The 20,234-nt window shown below is 31.2% G+C and overlaps 2 protein-coding genes across 6 annotated transcripts in view; both read right to left on the bottom strand.

Annotated features, from left to right (window-relative positions):
• LOC113853235 (probable UDP-N-acetylglucosamine--peptide N-acetylglucosaminyltransferase SPINDLY) overlaps window positions 1-20,234 on the bottom strand; it is a 42,488-nt gene that overhangs the window by 9,489 nt on the left and 12,765 nt on the right. For 2 of the 3 annotated variants that reach the window (XM_027483744.1, XM_027483745.1), the window contains exons 4-5: window positions 2,646-2,822; window positions 1,614-1,830 (exon numbers count right to left, since the gene is read on the bottom strand). In XM_027483744.1, coding sequence (XP_027339545.1) covers window positions 1,614-1,830; window positions 2,646-2,791 — 363 coding nt within the window. In that variant the 5' untranslated portion in view covers window positions 2,792-2,822. Of the gene's footprint in view, window positions 1-1,613; window positions 1,831-2,645; window positions 2,831-20,234 lie in introns of those variants that run through there. The other variant, XM_027483743.1, reaches the window with a different exon arrangement.
• LOC113853233 lies at window positions 14,815-18,752 on the bottom strand. 3 transcript variants are annotated; one of them, XM_027483735.1, is made up of 4 exons: window positions 18,494-18,752; window positions 17,783-18,066; window positions 17,318-17,412; window positions 14,815-17,050 (listed from the first exon to the last, which is right to left on the bottom strand). In XM_027483735.1, the coding sequence occupies exons 2-4, from the start codon at window positions 18,015-18,017 to the stop codon at window positions 15,257-15,259; spliced, it is 2,124 nt and encodes a 707-aa protein (XP_027339536.1). In that variant the 5' UTR covers window positions 18,018-18,066; window positions 18,494-18,752; the 3' UTR covers window positions 14,815-15,256. The 3 variants fall into 3 exon arrangements, with proteins under 3 accessions (XP_027339536.1, XP_027339537.1, XP_027339538.1); XM_027483736.1 differs by having other exon boundaries at window positions 14,846-17,050; window positions 18,305-18,679; XM_027483737.1 differs by lacking the exon at window positions 17,783-18,066 and having other exon boundaries at window positions 14,846-17,050; window positions 18,494-18,704.

Below are 20,234 nucleotides of genomic sequence, written 5' to 3'. Positions count from 1 at the left end.
ACCTTTTCAAATTGAATGTGATGCTTTTGGGAGAGGAATTGGAGCTGTGTTAATGCAAGGGAGAAGACCAATTGCTAACTTTAGTAAGGCTCTTGGTGACAACAGTTTATCAAAATCAATACATGAGAAGGAACTAATGGTCTTAGTGTTAGCAGTACACATTGGAGACATTACCTCATTGGTAGAAGCTTCACCGTTTTTACTGATCAAAAGAGCCTAAAAAAGTTAGTACAACAGAGAGTGACAAGTTGTGATCAACAATACTAGGTTTTGAAGGTTACCATTTTGAAGTAGTTTATAAGCGGAGACCAAAGAATAAGGCGGTTGATGCCTTGTCCCGCATTCATGCAGAAGGGAAATTAAAGGTGTTGATTGCTTCACCAATTTGGAGTCAAAGAAATGAGCCTGAGCTCTTACAGCAACTAGAGCAAAAGCTCCCAAGAGAAAATAGAATTTCTCTTTCCAAACATAAAAAGAAAATGCATAACTAACTCATCACTATTCTCCCAAATTGCCTATATTCCTTACTCCCGTGAGCAACTTGCCAACTTAGCATTCTCCTCCCTCTCTCACCTCACTAGTTTTCTTTTTCTTATGAGCATACATTTTCTAAATCCTGGGCCTTACACCATTTAATCCCACTTTCTGGTCAGTACTCTATCACAATGCATATATTTTGTCTTGCTTCAGCTCAAACAAAAACTCTTAGATTCTAATGTCTTCCTCCATAACTTAAGTTTAGTATTAACTTCTTCTTTTGAATCACCAACCAATACTATGTCATTCACAAAGAGCATGCACTTAAAGATAATGTTTTCTATGTCACTTGTAAACACATCTAAACATGTAAGGACTCATAGAGGAGTCTTGATATAAACTTATCAATATCCAGAAGTTCTTATGTTGTAGACTTTCTTGGCATAAAATCAAATTGATTTTCTACAATCTTAGTTTCATCCCGTAGTTTATGCTCAATCATCTTTTTCAGGAATCAAAGTATTTTTCCACCATTCATCTAGTATTTTTTTTAGATCTCAAAATCTCATTAAAGAGATAAGAAAAAAAAATCTCCATCTGCATCTTTAGACATGATCCATCTCCTACTAGTGTTCACTGAAAAGAACAGTTGAAAATTATTTCTGATGGCCAATTATTGGTTGCCTAAATACTTCAACAAGAAGAAAATAAAATCATGAAATACATTTTTAAGGTCTTATATTCTGAGTTACCAGCAAAAAGCATATTTTCTGGAAGGAAGGATAGTTAGCTAACTGATTAACTGAAATCCTTAACCATACATGTACAGGAATTGGATATACTATGGTTACACTGTAATTTAAAAATTGTTGTTAACTCATCTTAAAATTTTTGTTGTTTGCTTAAGTTTTTAGGTATCTAGCAAGGATACAATACGAGTACATCGTCAATTTTGAAGTATCAATGCATAGTGACCAAATAAAAAACCATCTTCACTTCTTCAGATACAGGCCCACAGAAAATCACAATAAAAATCTATTTTTTCCCAAGCACAAAACAAAAAGCTAATTATCGTTGAGAAGTGGGATAATTTGAATAAAATGGAAAAATATTTAATGACTTTAAAATAAACTCACAGTCTTCATACTGCTAACTTTTTCCTCCCGAGATGAAGGAGTCCCTTGAACATGTTGATCACCATCTGCATCAGCTGCACAATCAAGAGAAGAATCCGTCTTGCTAGGTCTGGAGCGGCATTTGCCGAGTTTGTTCAACTTTTTACTTTCACCTTCAATGCTGTCAGCGTCTTTGGACAACAAACTCTTATCTTGACCGTTTTCATCATTCGTCAACCTATATTAATTGAAAATTTCAATAAATGACAAGAAGCAACGAAAAAATACTAAGTATTGGTATAAATAATTCATTTTGCAATAACAATTGAATGAATTATAATAAAAAAAATTCAATTTTCTTCTATAAAACAAAATGGAAAATTTCTGAAAAAAACTTGTCAGACTACAATACCCCAGAAAAATTTTCAAAATTAATAAAATGTCATATTATAACACATTGGCAAAAATGTACTCCTTTTTTCAATTTTTATTATTAGATAAGAAAATGTTGAGTAAACCCTCAACCTCGGGTTGGTTCTCCAAAGTTACACGTATCACCACTATAATTATTCAAAAACAAAAAATTATCATCAAATTAGTCTCTCAAAAATCTAAAATATCACCGTATTAATCCTTCCAATTTTCTAGCAATTTTGTCGCTTGTACTTCACACTGCGCACTCTATACTTCTCCATCCTCCTAGTCTTTCGAGATACACCGACAAAAGAACCCACACGGAACAAACAGACATCGTAACACACTTTAATGCAGCCAAAAACAGATAACTGTCTACATTTTCGAAACACAAGAAATACAATTCCAACTTATTCACTGTCTAACGAGAAAGAGATTAAACGGTTAACAATTGAATGTTCTTAACTGCGTCTCTGGTTTAAAATGCACTAGCTGAGAACAATAAACCAAACCTAACAGGGTTTGATGAGTTTTGAAGTTCTAGAGTTCAATTGGTTATATAGAAGTGAATAATCGGAAATCAGAAGAAGCAAAACGTGAAAAAATAGAAATGATGTGAGAATGTGGAAGAAAGAGAACCTGGTGATTGGTGGAGGAGGGACCAGTGAAGAATCGTCTTCGTCTGCTTCGGCTTCGGGAGGGTCGACGTTGAGATCAGCCAAAACGACGAGCTTCGTTGTTGTGTGGGGAACAGTCTCTTCTGCTGCTCCCAACCTCTCCGCCATTTTTTGTGTGTTAGGTTTCGCCTTCCGTTTTAGTTTAACTAGTGTAAAAATATTATTCATATCACTAAAAATATAGCTATGCTTTTTTCCCACTCCTATGCTTTTTTTTTTTAACTTGCATTAATTTATATTTTATTTTATCTATTATTTTTTATTTGCATTATCTTTAATTAATTACATTGCATGGAGCATGATTAATATATGTGTGAATTTATAAAAATATCTATTTACAATATATACATTTAAACAACATCTTACTATTTAATACATTTAAATCTTTTAAAAATTTAATTTATTTAAATTTGTAAAATTACATCAATGTATCAATATACGAGTAAAAATTTGTAAGCTTCTAAACGAAATTAAGTATTTATATTATATTTAAATAAATAAACATAATAACCTGGGTAATACATGAAGATATTAAAATTCAGTTTAAATAAATTCATAATAAGTCTTTATAACAAAATTAAAAAAAAATGAATAAATTAAAAAAAATTATTTTTTAAAAAATTAGAAAAATTTAATAATTTTTTAAATATAAAAAATAAGTTAATTTTAATTTATGAGAATAAATTTATTTATTTTATTCTATTAATATTTATGAAAATTTTATCCAAATTAAACTTAAATACTAAATTCTTTTAAAATTATTATTTTATCACTCCTCGGCAAATGATAAATAAATCCAAACATCTAGATATTTTAAACTATTTATTATATATTAAGATATTTTTAATGAAACATAATAAAAAGGATAATGTAACAAATAAATAAAAAATCAAAATCTTATACTGATGATCGGTCCAAGAAAGGGTCTTTAGGTCTCTACAAAAGACTCATGGCTTGATAAGTTTGTAATTAGACCTTATTTTACAACCCACATATTCATATTTAACCTTTATTTTATTTGGATTTTATATTAATTTATATATTAATTGTGCAATTTGGTATAAAGAGGCCGCAAGTGGATGTTGGATGCATTTTGGGCCCAAATTAATGAAAGATTAGAGTTTCGCAGCAGTCAGTATGTCCAGACCCTTTCAACAAGCACAAGGGTGCTTTGAGCCAATGCACAGTCGTGCTTAAAGCCTTGCACGACCATGCTCATCTGCAAGAAGCCCAATTATCAAGAGTCTTTAAGATTTTCAAACCTCATTAAAAGGAGATCTCAGGCATCATAAGAACACCATTTTTACATCTTGGCTTTGGCTCTAGAATACATCTGATCTCGTCTCTCGTGCACGGGATCCTTGACACATGCTTGGCGAGACTTAGAGCTTCAAGCGATCGTACTTGAATACCAGGAATACATCTCATACTCTAGTTTGCTATTTCTTTTTATTATGGCTTTGATTATGATTGTTTTAGTTCTTTTCTTTAGCATGAGTAACTAAGTCCATAGTTAGGGCTATGAGAACTATTGTTCATGAATTTATGAAATTTGGATGTTTAAATCTAAATTTGATTTCCGTTTTGTGATTAGATTTTATCCTATTGCGTTTCTTTCTTAATCCTAATTAATTATATCGTCATGCGATCGTACCTCGGTTAATTAATAGATCTATAGAGTAAAACGAGACAAAGGATTAGGTGGACCAAACCAATTTTTCTCTTCTAATCGTTATTAAATTAACAAGTTCGTAGGCTCCTAAAGCTTTCTTAAATTAATGTCTTGCATGACCATTAGGGATGTTGATTTAGAGAAAAGAATATTAATATTGCATGACCATTGGGTATTAATAGTATTTGTATGAATGATTGGTAATCATAAGAAAATTGAATGTAGAGTTAAACAGAAGAATAACATAAAGAATTGAATGAGAAATATAGTAAAATAAGTCTTTAAATATTTAGGATAAAGTTTAACTCAATAACAGTGTAGTGATCCAACAAAGAGGCCCACATGGAAAGTTTGACAAAGTGACGCATAAGATGAATGGGAAAAGACCTAGAGCTGCAAAAATCAACAAATATCCAAGTTAGTGAAAAAAAGACAAAAGCGACACGAGTTCGCTTGCCAAAAGGCAAAATGTTGAACAAAACAACAATATTGAGATGTTACAAGAGGATGTGTATTATCAACGAAACAAAGTGTCAAGTATCCTAGTCTAGTTATCTGTTACAAAATAAATGGGAATTACTTAGAAATTGGAACCACGACATCTATCCTACAACCACATTAAAAAATCTAAAACAACAAAGAGAAAAGATAAAATCATGGAGGTTTCTTTAAAAACATATGATTTATTTGTATTCATTTAAATAGTTATAAATACGATCACTGTGTATTGAAAAGGATGAAACAACATAGCATTTCTCACTTAATAACATTTCTTTTATTTTGTTCATTGTGCTCTTTTTTTCTCTAGTACTTCTTAAGGTTACGGATCTAATACATCAAATTTCATCCTGAAACAATTGGCAACTCCACTGGGAAGTATAGAGTTTATGAAGAAGGAATGACAAAGCAAAACATCACACCTACATAGTTATCTCTCAAATTAGAGGATTTTTCAAATGATGAGCTCACTAACATACAAGGTGCTCCATTTAAAAATATTGACAATGGTAGAGGTGAAGTTGATTTTTTAAACCACCTCAAGGCACCCTTTTGTCAATCCCCAACACAATCCCAATTTTGATTTTAGCATCAGTTCTCAGTTCAATCTCAGCCAATTAACAAAGCTAGCACACTTAGTAGCACATTTGAAAGTGAGTGGTGAGCCTCATCATTATTCCCTCACGAAGTTTAGCACAATGCCTCAAATAAGAAATGCTTCACTGTATTTAACAATGTAGTAGTAACACAAGGAGAGATAGAGTGATTTCTTTTTTTTTTTTCTATTTGATTGACTCCCAAACATTAAAAGAAGAAACAAAAGCGTCATACTTAAATCCATCTTAATCATGCGATTTGCAAAAATGGCGCAACCTCTAAAATTAAAGATGAAGCAAATACAACAAAAAACTAGATAAATTTCCTATTCATATTTGTAATATTATGAGATGTTTTATTCACAAAGTTTTACAAAATTGTGTTATAATTTGTTGCTTAAATTCTCATAATTTAAAAAAAAAAAAAAAAAAGACACTTGCATTCATGCCCATTAGATGTTTGTAAAAATGTTTCTTAGAAAAAATTGACTACCATGATTTACAAGTACCATATTGTTGTTATGTATATTTTGCTTAAAGTGTTCAATTATCATTCATTGAATTTTTTTTTTATGCACCTGCATTTATATAGTTTGATGGTTATTATTGGAGATTATTAATCACTTTTTTAATATAATTATTATGAGTCTTGTAATTGGTCATTGATAAATTCAAAAGTAGTTTTAATTTATTCCTTACAATTACAACTTTTTTGAGAATTTTTTAATTTTAGACTATTAACTTTGATGTACTTGATGAAATGTTATAGTGTATATATATATATATATATATAGCTCTTTAATTTTCAGGATGTGTTTTTGTTGAAAGCACAAGAGTTCTTAGTTCTTTTGAATAGGGCTGCAGTAGTAAGACCCATGTTGTTATGAAAGGCGGTAAGACTGATTCGACGATGCTGTATTCAAAAGAAACAAAGAACATAAGATGTTGGTCAATAGAATGGGAAAATATTAAGACATCATCAATGTAGACAATGATAAATTTGGAATAAGGATTGAAAATTTCATTTATGATTTTCTGAAATTCAGAAGGAGCATTTTTTAGACCAAAGGGCATTACATTCCATTAATATTGCCCAAAGGGAACAGTGAAGGCAATTTTGTATTTGTTTTCTTTACAAATTTGGATTTGCCAAAATTCAGATTTCATATCAAATTTTGAAAAGATCTTAGCAGAGTTGAGTCTGTTGAGCATATCTTTTTTGTTGAGAATAAGACACTTAATCCACTGAAGAGCTTGGTTAAGAGGTTCGTAGTTTATGACTAATCTAGGGTACCTCTTTCTAGTTTTGTCTGTTTGTTAACATAAAAGGCAGAGTAAGACCATAGACTCTTACTTTTTCTAATAAGGTTTTAGTCTAGGAGATCTTTAATTTCTTTTTGACAATATTGAAGGAGTTCCTCATTCATCTGAATGAGTCTCGCTCTTTAATTTCTTTTTGACAATATTGAAGGAGTTCTTCATTCATCTGAATGAGTCTTGCTTTAGTAGGAATTTGACTTTCTTTAAAGTTTGACTCATATGGAAGACTCACAATGTGTTTCTTCCTATTCCAAAACGCATTTGGGAGGTCAGAGCAAATGGAAGATTGGATATGTTTTAAAAGAGATTGAATCTTCTTCTAAAGTGATGAATTCTTCAATTGCTTATCAATATTAGCAAAAGAAACTTCTTCTTTCAGAAAATTAATTTGGTTAATTTTATTCTGGATAATATTAATATTTTTAGTAAAAGGTTTACTGGAAAATTTAAAGGTTATCTGCTTACCTAAATGATAAGTAGAAATTCCTTCTTTTGAAATTTGAAGTGGGAAAAGAACTTTAATGAAAGGAGTTTCCAGAATAACTTTGTTCTTCAAATTTTTAACAAGAAGAAAGTTTGTTTCGACTTTGAACCCTTAGTTTTCAATAATAACTTTAGATAATTTATAATTAATCTTAAGCTTGGAACTGCTTGTAGTACTGAGTTTTTCAGAAGTTTTCTCAAAATATTTAGCAGGAATTAATCCTTCTAAAATACAGTTTGAATTAGTACCAGTATTAAAAAGTGTTAAAGTATCAAGAATAAAATAATCAATAATGATTCTGATGTTAATCTACAATTTTTGAATTTTGACCTTGTTGATCAAATTCATAAAAATTTCTTCTGGCTCACCAAAATCTTTTTTCTCAAAATCATTCTTTTCAAAAAAAAATTCTTCAACAACTTTAGAATCATCATCATCTTTAAGTTGTGCAAGAATAATTTGATGAATTTGTTGTTGATCTTTAATTTCACGAATTTCCTTTTTGAGGTTATTAATCTCAATCTGAAGATCTTGAATAGTAGTTGGTTTAATATTATAACCATTTTCTAGTCTTTTGAAAATACTTGTAATATCAAATTTATTTGTATTAAAAATTTCTTTTGATTTCTGTTTTGTTTCCAAAATATCTTTAAATTTATTAAGAAATTCTTTTCTTTCTTGGAAATCAGAAATAGAATCAATTGCTTCAAAAAGAAAATCTTATTTTTTCGTTAAAACATTGATTTCAGGGATTTCATCACTATCAAAGGAAGAAATTTGATCATCCTGTTGGATCTGATTAATATCTTCATTGTTATCTTTAGCAGAATCTTCTTTAGAGGATTCAATAAGATTATTAATCTGATCTTCAATCGAAGGATCAAGATTGAGATTTCTAATTTTTTTCTTGAGCCTACAATATTTACTGATATGGTCAGGTTTACCACAATTGTAACAAGTTACAACTGTTCTGGGTTTTCTAGGACTATGGCTAGGAATGACATCTTCCCCATATTTTTTAGGAAGTTTTCTATTGTACTTCCTTTTATGAGGTTTTTTGTGAGACTCATCAGTCTTTTTTTTATGAGTCTTTTTTTTCTTTTTGACAGGGCAAAAAGGAAGACCAAATTGCTCAATAAAGGATCCTAACTTTTTTTTGTTCAAGGCTCTTTCCTTGGCAAGTTGTTTATGAAGTTTATCTTCTTGACAAACTTTCATGACATTTTTAATAATAATAGCACTAAGCTGGCCATAACTAAAATTGTCATAAGGAATATCACTATTGACAGAATAATTGCGAAACTTACTTTTAATAAGATCTCTAAAAGATTTGGGTAGTCCATCAATGAATTTTTCCTTCCAAAAGGGTTGATTATAATCTTCTCTAGTATAGACCCTAGACATGAAGGTATCTTTGTAGATTTGATATTCTCCTAGGCTTCTACACTTGAGATTGGATAATAATTCTCCAGATCTTTCTTTCCATAAAGAAGGATCTCCAAGGAAATGTTGAGCAATGCAGTATAATAGGTATACACCGCATCAGGAAGTTGTTCATTGTTGTTGACAATGGTTTTACCTGTATCATTGATTTTTACTGCAGAAAGGATATGCTCTCTATTAGTTTCAGTGAAATAATTATCCCACCAACTTTTGAACTGACCCATAAAATCGGCTACAAAATATAAATAATTGTTTCTTCATCATAATTATTACTAGTGAAGTAGCCCATAGCAACAACAAACATATGTTGGAGTTTAGAAATGATATTATATTCAGAAATCCCGTCAATATTCCAAATATAAATTTCATTAGCATTAAAGCTTTGAATTGGATGATTATGACTATCTTCTAAAATTAAATCAGGAGCAGTAGCTCTATTATTATAAAACTTAGAAGAATTTTTCTAGTTTTTACTGTTAGTATAAACTGGATTAACTGCTAAAACAGAATATGTTTCAGAACATTGTTCCGAATCAACTTTAGAAATAACATTGACAGTTTTGGTAAGAGACCTAGTCTTAATTTTGACACTAGACTCTTCGGAGGTTTGTGGTGTATCAGGAACAATAGTGAGTATACTAGTGATTTTACTAATTAGCTCATTCTGATTGTCCTCAATGGCTTTGTTTTTCTCTTTTTACCTAAGCTCTAAGATTTTCTATTTGGCTTTGACATTAATCTTGAAAGGTTTGAAAAGAGGTTTTTCTAATTGAGTATGAGAGGAAGAAGCTATTTCTTCCTCTTTAGTTTTAACAGTATTAACAAAGATCTTTTCTCCTAAAACCTGAAGATACTTGTTGGTATAATTGGCTTGTTCTATAAGTCCTTAGATATCACTGGGAGTAATAGACTCATCAGGATTTTTAGTTTTGAAAGGAGTAGCAGTAACAGGATTACCGCCTTTGTCTTTCAGGTTTGGCAACTGATATTGAGTTGAAAGAGGCAGGTCGCTCTGGACTATTTGTTCATCTTTAATCTATCAAGAAATAACATTAGCAGAGGAAATACTAATAACATCCTCTTGCCAGGGATAATCAATATTATTTTAAATGGTATAAGTATGAAACCAATCAAAAAATAGAATATTTTGTTTAACTTTTTCGAGAATTTTATAAAACTTCTCTTGTATATAAGATCTATTCTTACCCTTATAATTCTTGAAAAATCACTCTCTTTGAGGTTTCCAATCCTCAGAGTAAAAATCTTTCCTAAGGTATTCCTTATTAATAATGAATTTATGAGACAATATCATAAGACTCATTAAGGGAAGAATAAGTTAGAAATTAGATACTCTGATTTTGATAGAAGAAACTCATTCTCTTTTAGGATTGATGCTTACAGTAGTCGATCTGATTTTATTTATGTGGTTTAAGAAGGACTTTAAAAGTACAAGAGTTCATGACCTTATACTGAATCTTATAGATTAAAGCTGCGGAAATAAATTCCTCTTTCATGTCTAAGCCATGAAAGCAAATATTAAGAAATAGAGAGTCAAAGATGTGAACATCAAGAAGATTCACCGTTTTGTTAGGGAAACAGTTGAAGTAGATCGGCTATATATATATATATAAATCTTCTTACATCGGTGTAAGTTTAAAAATTCTTACACTTAATCTGAGCCTTTTATTTAATTTAAATCTAACAGGTTATATATTATGTGTATGTGAAAAAATTAGAAAATACTAATGGCTTACAATCATAAAGTGAACGATAATAAAACAAGATATTTATATAATAACTCTTTTTATTCTTTGTGTGTGTGAAAATTAGAGAATATTAATAGTTTACAGTCATGAAATGAATGATGAAAAAAATAAAATATTCATATAATAACTCTTTTCATTCTTAAAATATTATGAGAAGCTTTTATTAAATTTTTTATTTTTATATATTATTCTTTGAATTTGAATCGTTATGGAACAAAATTGTTTTTATAAGAGAGAGAGAGAAAAGATAGATGTCAATAAAATGCCTTTCAAATATCAAAATGACTCAAACTCAATCATTTGTTACTAGCATTTACAAGTTATATAACATACTAGCAAATATTGATGATATTGTACTTAAGATATAATACTTCACATATAAATACTTTCTAGCTTTTGGATAATTTCATGTTATCATCTTTTTGTGTTCCACAAAAAAAAAAATCTATCACAATGTATTTCTTTGTATTATATATGATTAGGAAGCATCCAGATAACATCATTTAAATAACTTAATTTACATAAAGGTATTCATTATGATAATCAAATATTAACAAACATGAAATTGAGGAATGTTAATTGTTGAGATATATGCTTAGATTTAACCCTGCGATCCTTTAAGGTTGTCGGTCCAAACAAATTTCAACTTATAAAACAATGCAGACTAAAAAAACTGAGGAAAAATGTGGAAAAATCATAAGAAATTGTAATATATTGTATATTCAATATTTTCCAATCAATTAAGGAAAAGTCATAAATGGAATAGTTTTTAAATTCTAAAAAATAATATATTTTGAAAAAGAAAATACTTGACTATTTTAATGCTTCAATTTGTTTGAAAAATCGAAAGCTCAAAACATATAATTGGATTAGAACCTTATCCAGCATAATTTTGGAAATACACCAATTGTAACACGATTACAATTTTGAATTCAATAATATATACAAACAAGGAATTTATTTACACATGCTGATCCATCAGCATCCAAGCCTTATCCCACAATTTATTTACACATGCCTACTTGAATTTTTAATTTGACCCATCTCAGTTATTATGGTTGATATATTACACCTTTGCTTGAATGAGTAAATAATTTATAATCTAACACCAATGATGTAAGATATATATATATATATATATACACACACACACACACAATTGAAAAAACCCCTGCCGCATGCAGCAAATGTGCTTGGGTATGTATTAAATGCATCAAGGTTAAAAATTCCATGCATTAGGATAAAATATCTACTTATACAGTCAAATTTAAGGGGAAAAAAAGAAAAGGAACACAAAACGCATGAATAAATTAATTACTGTCATAGATTCTTCTTTAATGTCTTCAAGTTACAATCTTTATTCTTCCAACATGTGATCATTATACTCTATATGCCTCAAGGTTACAATACAACAAACAATAAGGTATGATGTGTTTATTATTGACTTAAATCTATATTGTATGCTTTCAATTCACACAAATAAAACCAAAAAACATGTTTATATATCACCTTTAAAAGTATAATCATGCTAAAAATAAAAATCAATCCCAAAGAAGCATATGACAGCAAACAACAATTACGATTAGGTAATTCATCTAAAAGATTGCTTAAAACTAATTAATAATGTGGCAATGGTAAAATAGAATGTAAAGGAAATACATTTTCAATGAACACACACCACTAATTTAATCGATATCACCAATATATGAGATATTTTCTTTACCAAAACAAATTGTGCCTCTCTTTCCTATTGCTTTACCTGCTACTTCATCTAAACAAATAATCAAAGAAAAAGGAAAATAATTACCAACGTATGTGTCAAGTTTAAGTTTTCCATTAAAATGAACATAAATACTGAGCTTAATAGAAAGCACACTGCTTAATATCAGTTGATATATAATTGATCCAGCTTTTCCTCTTCTCCATCCTCCCTTATATTTGGTCATATTGCCCAATTCTTTTAAGAGCTCATTCAAAAATAAAAAAACAAATTGTACCATATGTTTCCTATTTATAACAGAAGCACAAACCCATCAATCTCAGTTATGATAGTATGAGAAAAGAAAAGATATGCAAAGTTCATCAAGTAGAAAATAATTATGATGATGGCATAAGATCTATATGAAAATCATGGGTATGAAGAGTACACATCTATATGAAGGTCAACAGAAAAAAAGATAATGTAAATTATGACACAAAAAAATTAAAAATATATAAAAAAATCAACTATAGAAGATAAAAGAATAAATACTTTTTTCACAATTATCAATGGTAAAAGCCAACTTTAGTATCGAGCATAGAAAATTCAGGAAAAAACAAAGGAATGAGTTTATGAAACATCGTATGAAAGACATCTATACCAAATTTTCAATAACATTAATAGAAAAAGATAGGGACCAATAACAATTAAAAATAAAAAAACCTATCATTCAATCATGGAGTAGAACTATAATGACCATTAGTAACCAGAAAGTGTACATCATCCACCTGAAACGGTGAAGTTAATTCAAAGATCAAAAGGATCCGTAACCATTCGTAGCTGCCACTTGTGAGTTCCTTAACCATACCTATTTAATGGTTTCCACACAACGAGACCAAGTAGCTGACTAGATGATAAGATACATGAAACAAAATCTATATGAGAATCAGTAAGGCCTACTAAATTCTTACCACTCAACATTTGCTTTATTACATCCATTAAGTTGTTGTAGTCTTTACAAGCCATATCGAAGATATTAATCTTAAGATCATGAATCAAATTAATGCCCTCATTCCTAAATTATTTACCAATTTCATAAACATGATCCAACCCACCAACAACCAATCCTTTGAGATAGTGTTACGGAGTAATTCTCTTGAATAACCTAATGTTAAGTTCATTGTGATCGGTTACAAATGAGCGGATCAGCAGCTCCACCAGCAATCATGTTCATCATAGGTGTTTCAACCTGAAAGTGATAAAAGAAGTACGTGAATGTAAGGAAAGAAACAATAGGATCCAAGATTGAAATACTCATATGCAGAGCAGACCTCCAAGCGATCAAGGTCATCAAGGAACCTCCTAATATGAGAAATTATTTCTGACATCATCTTAAAATGTTTCCCCAACCCCTGGATTAAGTGCCAAATAACATTAGTATATGATGGTAAAATCCAAACAGCATAACTGTTATGCAAAAGAAAGTGTGAAGTCAACAAAGCATGTTTACTATAACAATTAGAAAACACGAGATAAAATTATTTCATTGTATGTTTCAGTGCACGGACAACAGAAAAATCCTTCTTAAAGATGCAGTTGCAGATTTCACGCTTTCAATGTAAAAAAGATATGCTTACATGAAAAACACATAGTAACACCAAATTCAAAAAGAGTATCATGAGAAACAGCAACTGAAAAACAAAACACACCAGTTCATCCTATTGTTTTCCATAGATGGGCTCAACAATTTCAAGATAGCTCTTCAGCTCCCTATAAGAGTGATGATTTTCAACCTTGCTCAAACTTTGAACAGGAGATCTGTGAAGTGGTTGAAGTTGACAAAGCCAATAAAGAGAAGTTGTGAATTGAAACGTGTAACACAAAATCAGAAGTTACAGAATTATTAAAAGAAGGCTTATTCTGCATCTCTCTATAATATATTCGTATTATCCTGGAGGTTGAGAACTTTGAATGTCAATAGAATTTATTGGAAGGAACTTAATGAGATGTAATTCTATTAACTTACAGAACTTATTGAACAATAAATTTATCCATGCATCTAAAATGGTGAGAAAAGGGAATAGTAGAGGTACTACATATTATTGGTCAAAGACACCTGATTTTGAAGCCATAAACCACCTCAAGATTGAAAATTTTGTTTAGAAATCGACATAAAATAATCTTTTGGACCCAAAATAAAAGTGCTTACCAATTTGGAATGAGCACAACGGGTGGCATATTGTCAATGTCCCAATTTGAAGTTATCGACAGTTTGCTTGAAAAAAAGGAAACATGGAAAAGATTTGGAGTGAGAAAGGTGTCCAAAAAGGTTAAGTGAAAATAAAATGACCATTTTGGTAGCAGAAAAGTGCTTATGATAAAACCTGGCAATTGGTTTTGCTTGACCTGAAATGAGTGAGTCATTTATCCGGAAACACAATTAAATGCAGCATGCAGCAGTGAGATGCTTCGCTATTTTTGCAAAAGAAATTGGATCAAAATGAAGAGAAGAAAACCGAACAGTTGGCAGAATATAGGAATACAGATTGGTATTGGAAATTTGACAATTATAAATAGAAATTGGAAATAATAACTGAATTTTAAATAGACTTTTTAAGATTTTTTAAAATTAAATCAATACAGGGAAGTAAAGATAAAGTAATAAAAGAAGGATTTAGAAATAAAAAATGAAAATAAAATTACGTGATTGGTTAATGAAAGAGGATGGATTTTTGGAGGGAAACTATTTACATCATATGTTGCCACCTTTATAATCCCACTATCTATCAACTCTCTTTTATAGTATATTAAGATACGATTCCTCTCATAACTCTTGATGCTATATCGTTCTAAAAAGCTGCCAACAAAATATACGGCCAACTTTACACAACCCTACAGAGATTCCCAGGAATCTTCGTCGGCAATATAATTCTGAAAGAAAAGAAAAAAATGAGGAAAAGAAAAACATATTCAAAGGGTCACCAGAAGTCCAACCATCCCATACATATCCACATTCAGCAGGAGCTAAAGGAAAACAACATATACAAGGGAAACAATGAAAATATATGTCCTCAAGAAGCTCCAGCCTGGGGCAGTTAGACATCTGTGACAGTGGAATCCAATGATGGGAGGAGCCAGTCCTTCCTCAGGGCATGCTCCAAATAGAAGCTGAATTTTTCCTTGGCATTTGGAATGTCCAGAGCAAGATCATCAAGGCCATCCTTGATTCGGGTGAACCCTTTGGTCATCTGATTGATGGTGATCAGACCCTCACTAAAGCATTCCTGCAGCAGATCCAACATCCTATCATTCTTCTTCTCCATGGCCATAACCAGAGCTTTCTTCACAACCTCATGATTAAAGAAAGGCATTCCTAGGTCACGAATACACCGGCATGCTTCACTCACAACACCTCCACTCTCATACTCCTCCAAGAGCCTCATAATCTTGTCCTTAGCATCTTCAACAGCCCATCCAGTCCCACCACCCCAACATCTCAATAGCCTCTCACCGGCATGACGAGCAACAATGAGTGACCGAGCCATCCACACAGTTTCACTCCCACTGCATTTTGGGGGCAACCTCCTACCAATTTCCTCTAAATTCAGAGGAGCCAATACGTCATCAATCACAGCTCTGGATACAAAAAGAGCAAGCTCATTCGAAGCATCCAATATATCCAGTGCTGTATCTTCTGCACTTTCCAGAAGCATGACAAAACCATTAACTATATCTTGAGTTGAGAAGATTTCTATATGAAGAGCAGATAGCAGTACGGATGCCATTTCCTTTTCCCTGTTCTTTCTGTCCATAGCAAGAGTTATTAGCTTCTTCAAAAATACTGGGTTGTACTCAGGTGCACCAAGATCTTCAAGACTTCGAATGAGTTCAGGAATGTCATCTGAGAGAAAATATTCATGAATGATAATTACAACCTCTTTTTTGTACTTCCTCACCTTTTCATCTTCAACTAGAATATCCCCATCTTCACCAGAGGGTTTAAAAAAAGAAGCATCAAGCCATCCTTCTGATATTGCCTTGGGTACCAATGACTGAAACAAGGTTTTGGCTGATGGAATATCAAGGGCAAGATCATCTAGGACTTCTTCTAAACGAGAAAACCCTTTCACCATTTGGCTGGAACTAATGAGTCCTTCTTCTGCTGTTTCTTTTAATAGCTTCAACATTTGAGGTTCTGCCGAACGGATCTCCATGGCAAGTACCAAAGCCCTCTTCACAACCTCATGATGGAAGAACGAAACTCCCAATTCACGTATGCACCTAGAGGCTTCAAATATGTCACCACTATCCACGTATTCTCTTAGTAAATCAGCAATCCTCTTCTTCACATCTTCAACAGTGATGTGAGTGCTACCACCCCATCGCCTCTCCACAAGTTCTGCATGGTGCGGAGCTGAGAGATAACTTTTCTCAGCAATATGGATTACTTGAACTCCCTTGGAAGATTCTGGGAGAGCCTTCTTGGCCCTGGCAAGAAATGCTGGAGGAAGGATGTCATCAACAACAGCACGTGCCAGAAATAGAGCAAGAATGTCAACTGCATCCAGTATGTCCACTGCAAGGTCATCAGCAGATTCAATAAGCATGAAAAACCCATCCCTCATTTGTGCAGAGCTGATGACATCAGCATACAAAGCTGAAAGCAGGACCGAAGCCATTTCTTTCTCTCTATCATGCCTATCCATGGCCATGGACACTAGACGCTTAATGACATACGAATGATATTCATTTGACCCAAGTTCTCTGATTTCAGATGCAGCCAAGTCCACATCCCCAGTACTGAAATATTCCTCTATGATGGACACCATGGCTTTCTTGAATTCATCTAAAGGGTCAGTAATGGTAGATCCAACCAGTTGATAAGGTTCCTATAAATAGTAATATGCAAACAGAAATAGATTACGTGCTTATTAATGTATCCAATTTGCAATAGCCACCAAAAAAAGTAAAGAAAATAAGCAGGCAACAATGCAACATATAATTAGAATTTACAAGAAATTAAACAAAAAGGAAAGAAATGACAAACACAAAAGGAAAAGACAGCTACTGCAAGCACCACGTCAAATATTCAACCACTCAACCTTACATAATTTTTGTTGTCAGAACTACCTGCTAAACCACGAAAGAGCTTTTACCTCGCCACTGTCATAGTTTGGATCATTTCTGTCTATACGGGATTCACCATCTGTATCAAGCAATTTTCCCCAAGTTCCCTTACCACCCGCACCATCTACATTCAAGAGATACAGCACATCAAATTATCACATTTAGACAATTATGAAACAAAGCAAATCATGACGTCAGATATTGACACTACAAGTAAACACTACACACCCGATTAACATCATAATTGTTAATCAAAGAAGATAAACTAAACTAATCAACCTGACCCACTGAAAGATCAACTTGCTTACAATACAGTACACAGACAAATTGCCTTTAAACCAGTTAATCAAAAACAGGATAAGACCTACAACATGATATGCATCCCAATCAAAATTCAACAACCTAGGTCAGAAACTAAAGGCTGATTTGAATAGTTGAGTGCTCCACAGGATAGTGATGGTTAAATTATTTTTTAAAAAAGGTCATGAACTCACCCTTCTTCACCCGCACAAACTTTCCCGAGTGCGATCGGCGTACATGCCTAACAGCATGCCCGGCAGTTTGTGCCTTACTACCCCCAGAAGGACCTCCCACATGATGATGATGATGATGTTCAGCAAGCAAGGTGGATGGAGATTTCGGCGACGAAGACAAATTCTCCACATTCTGACTCGCTTGCTTCAGAATTTCCCTCTGTCCATCGGTCAGAAAACCCTCGCTTGATGCCATTTAAGCCCAAAATTTGAATTAAAAAAAGAAAAGAAAAAGAAAGCCAACCCTACAACATAAAACACCTTCACCGATTAATCTCATCACTCCATCAACTACAAATATCAAAAGAAGAAGAAACACCTCACATGTGCTTCAAAATCAGCGCAACTTTCCAACAAATTAAAAAGAAATCCCTTATTCAACACGTAGGAGATACACACACCACGCAGTTCATTATTTAAAAACCACGTTTGGTTGAAGAGAAACTGCAATAAATAATAGTAATAAACTACATCACAATCCACAAACTCAACTACAAACATTATTTACTTGATTTTCCAAGCATGCTCTGCATCACTCAACAGTAGCACGCGCGTGCACTGTTCTGCTCTACTTCGTAACATCACTATTACATTGTCCTTCATTCTCGAAATTAAAACACAGACAGGAAAAGAGAACCAAAAAGAAAGAGAGAAGAAGAAAAAAATATGAACCTGAAGAGAGTGATAAAAATGGAAATCTTTATTGAATTGTCCCGTTCTTGGCTCGGATCTCGAGCCAAGACAGGATATCGGAACCGGAGGTGCCCGAGAGAAGCGAGAGGATCCGAAAACCCTAATCGGATCGGAATCGGGTTGAGGGTCGGGTTTCTTGGATGTGCTAACTGCAGAGTCAGTTAGTGAAACTGAAAATGAAAGAGAAAGTGAGAAGAAGGGAAACGAAATGGATGAGAATAAGGAAGAAAACGGGCCCAGCTAAGAACCCCACAACTCAGGCTTTATATAAGGATGTTACCAACACGTCACTGTTATTGTTTCCTCTATCCACGTGTCTCCGTTATATGCCCTGTCTTTAATTGCCACCTGGCTCACCACCTATCACAATCTGAAGCCCCGTCAGGACCACCTTTTATTTATTCTTATTTTTAAAAAATTTATTTTTATCTTTAAAATTAATTTAGACATCTAAAAATACTATAATATAAGTACTGTAATAAATATTTTTCAATAAAATTTACTATTTTAAATTATATATTCTTAATTTTAGGTGTTAAAATTAATATTTTAAAAAAAATTAAATTACCTTCAATTTTTAAAGTTGAGTTTAAGTATTTAAAAATGACAAAATTATTAAAAATATATATTTTTAATAAAATTTATCAATCTTTAGCTTTAAGTGTTAAGGTTACTATTTTTTCTAAATTTTTATTATCCTCACATCTTAAGACTAAAATTAAGCATTAAGTCTTTATCAAAAAAATATTTATAGTATCAAATTAAAAAACATATTAAATATTTTTATAAAATTTTATTATTGCTATTTTATTTTTATTTTTAGAATGGGAAATTAACATTTTTAGAAAAATGTAATTTAAAGTCTTTAGGATTGAATTTAAACATTTAAAATATAAATTTTTATTTAAAAAAATATTTATTATATTAAAATTTTAAAATTTTAAAAAATAATTTTTTAATAAAATTTCATTATCATAAAATGTTAAATTCTATCTCCAAAATTAAATTAAATCAAATATTTAGTCTCTATATTTTAACTTCTATGACACTTTAGTATTTTTTTTTAAGTTTTAATTGTTTATATTTATTTTTTAAAATTAAATCTTACATTCCAAAATTTTATATAATAATAAAAAATATATATAATGAATTAATAAGAATACTAAAATAAAATATATAAAATAAGATAAAAGCTATTTTTATTTTTATTTAATTATTTTATATATTCTTTCTTCTCAAATCTGTATATAACCAATAATATATTATACGTTTGGTATGATTTTATTAATTATTAAATAAAATTTTGAGAGGAAAAGATTTAATTTAAATAATTAAAAATAAAAAAAAATTATGAACAAAAATCAAAATAAAAAATCAAAATAATACATATTAAAATATAAAAATAAAAATGTAATTAAGAAATTAAATTACATACTGTTAAATTATTTTTTTTTACTTTGTTCAAAAAATTAGATTCCTAAATATTAATTTATTAACGACGGCATGTTAGTCAAACTATTCACTCTCAGTATATATACCTTCCCAGTCAGGCAATGGCCCTTTATACTTTCCATATACTCACTACTAATAAAGGGGATGGGTCCCTTTAGCCACAAATTATAATTTACAAAATACTTTTTTAGTAGTTTAAGTCAGTTAAAAAATTTATTTTTAATATGCGTAAATAACTTTTATATTATATTTTTATGTCAATTTTTCT

Source organism: Abrus precatorius, unplaced genomic scaffold (assembly GCF_003935025.1).
Source record: "Abrus precatorius isolate BTA unplaced genomic scaffold, Abrus_2018 Scaffold10, whole genome shotgun sequence".
NCBI classification, from domain to species: Eukaryota; Viridiplantae; Streptophyta; class Magnoliopsida; order Fabales; family Fabaceae; genus Abrus; species Abrus precatorius.
The sequence above is the reverse complement of the archived record's forward strand: the minus strand, read 5'-3'. Positions and strand labels throughout refer to the sequence as shown.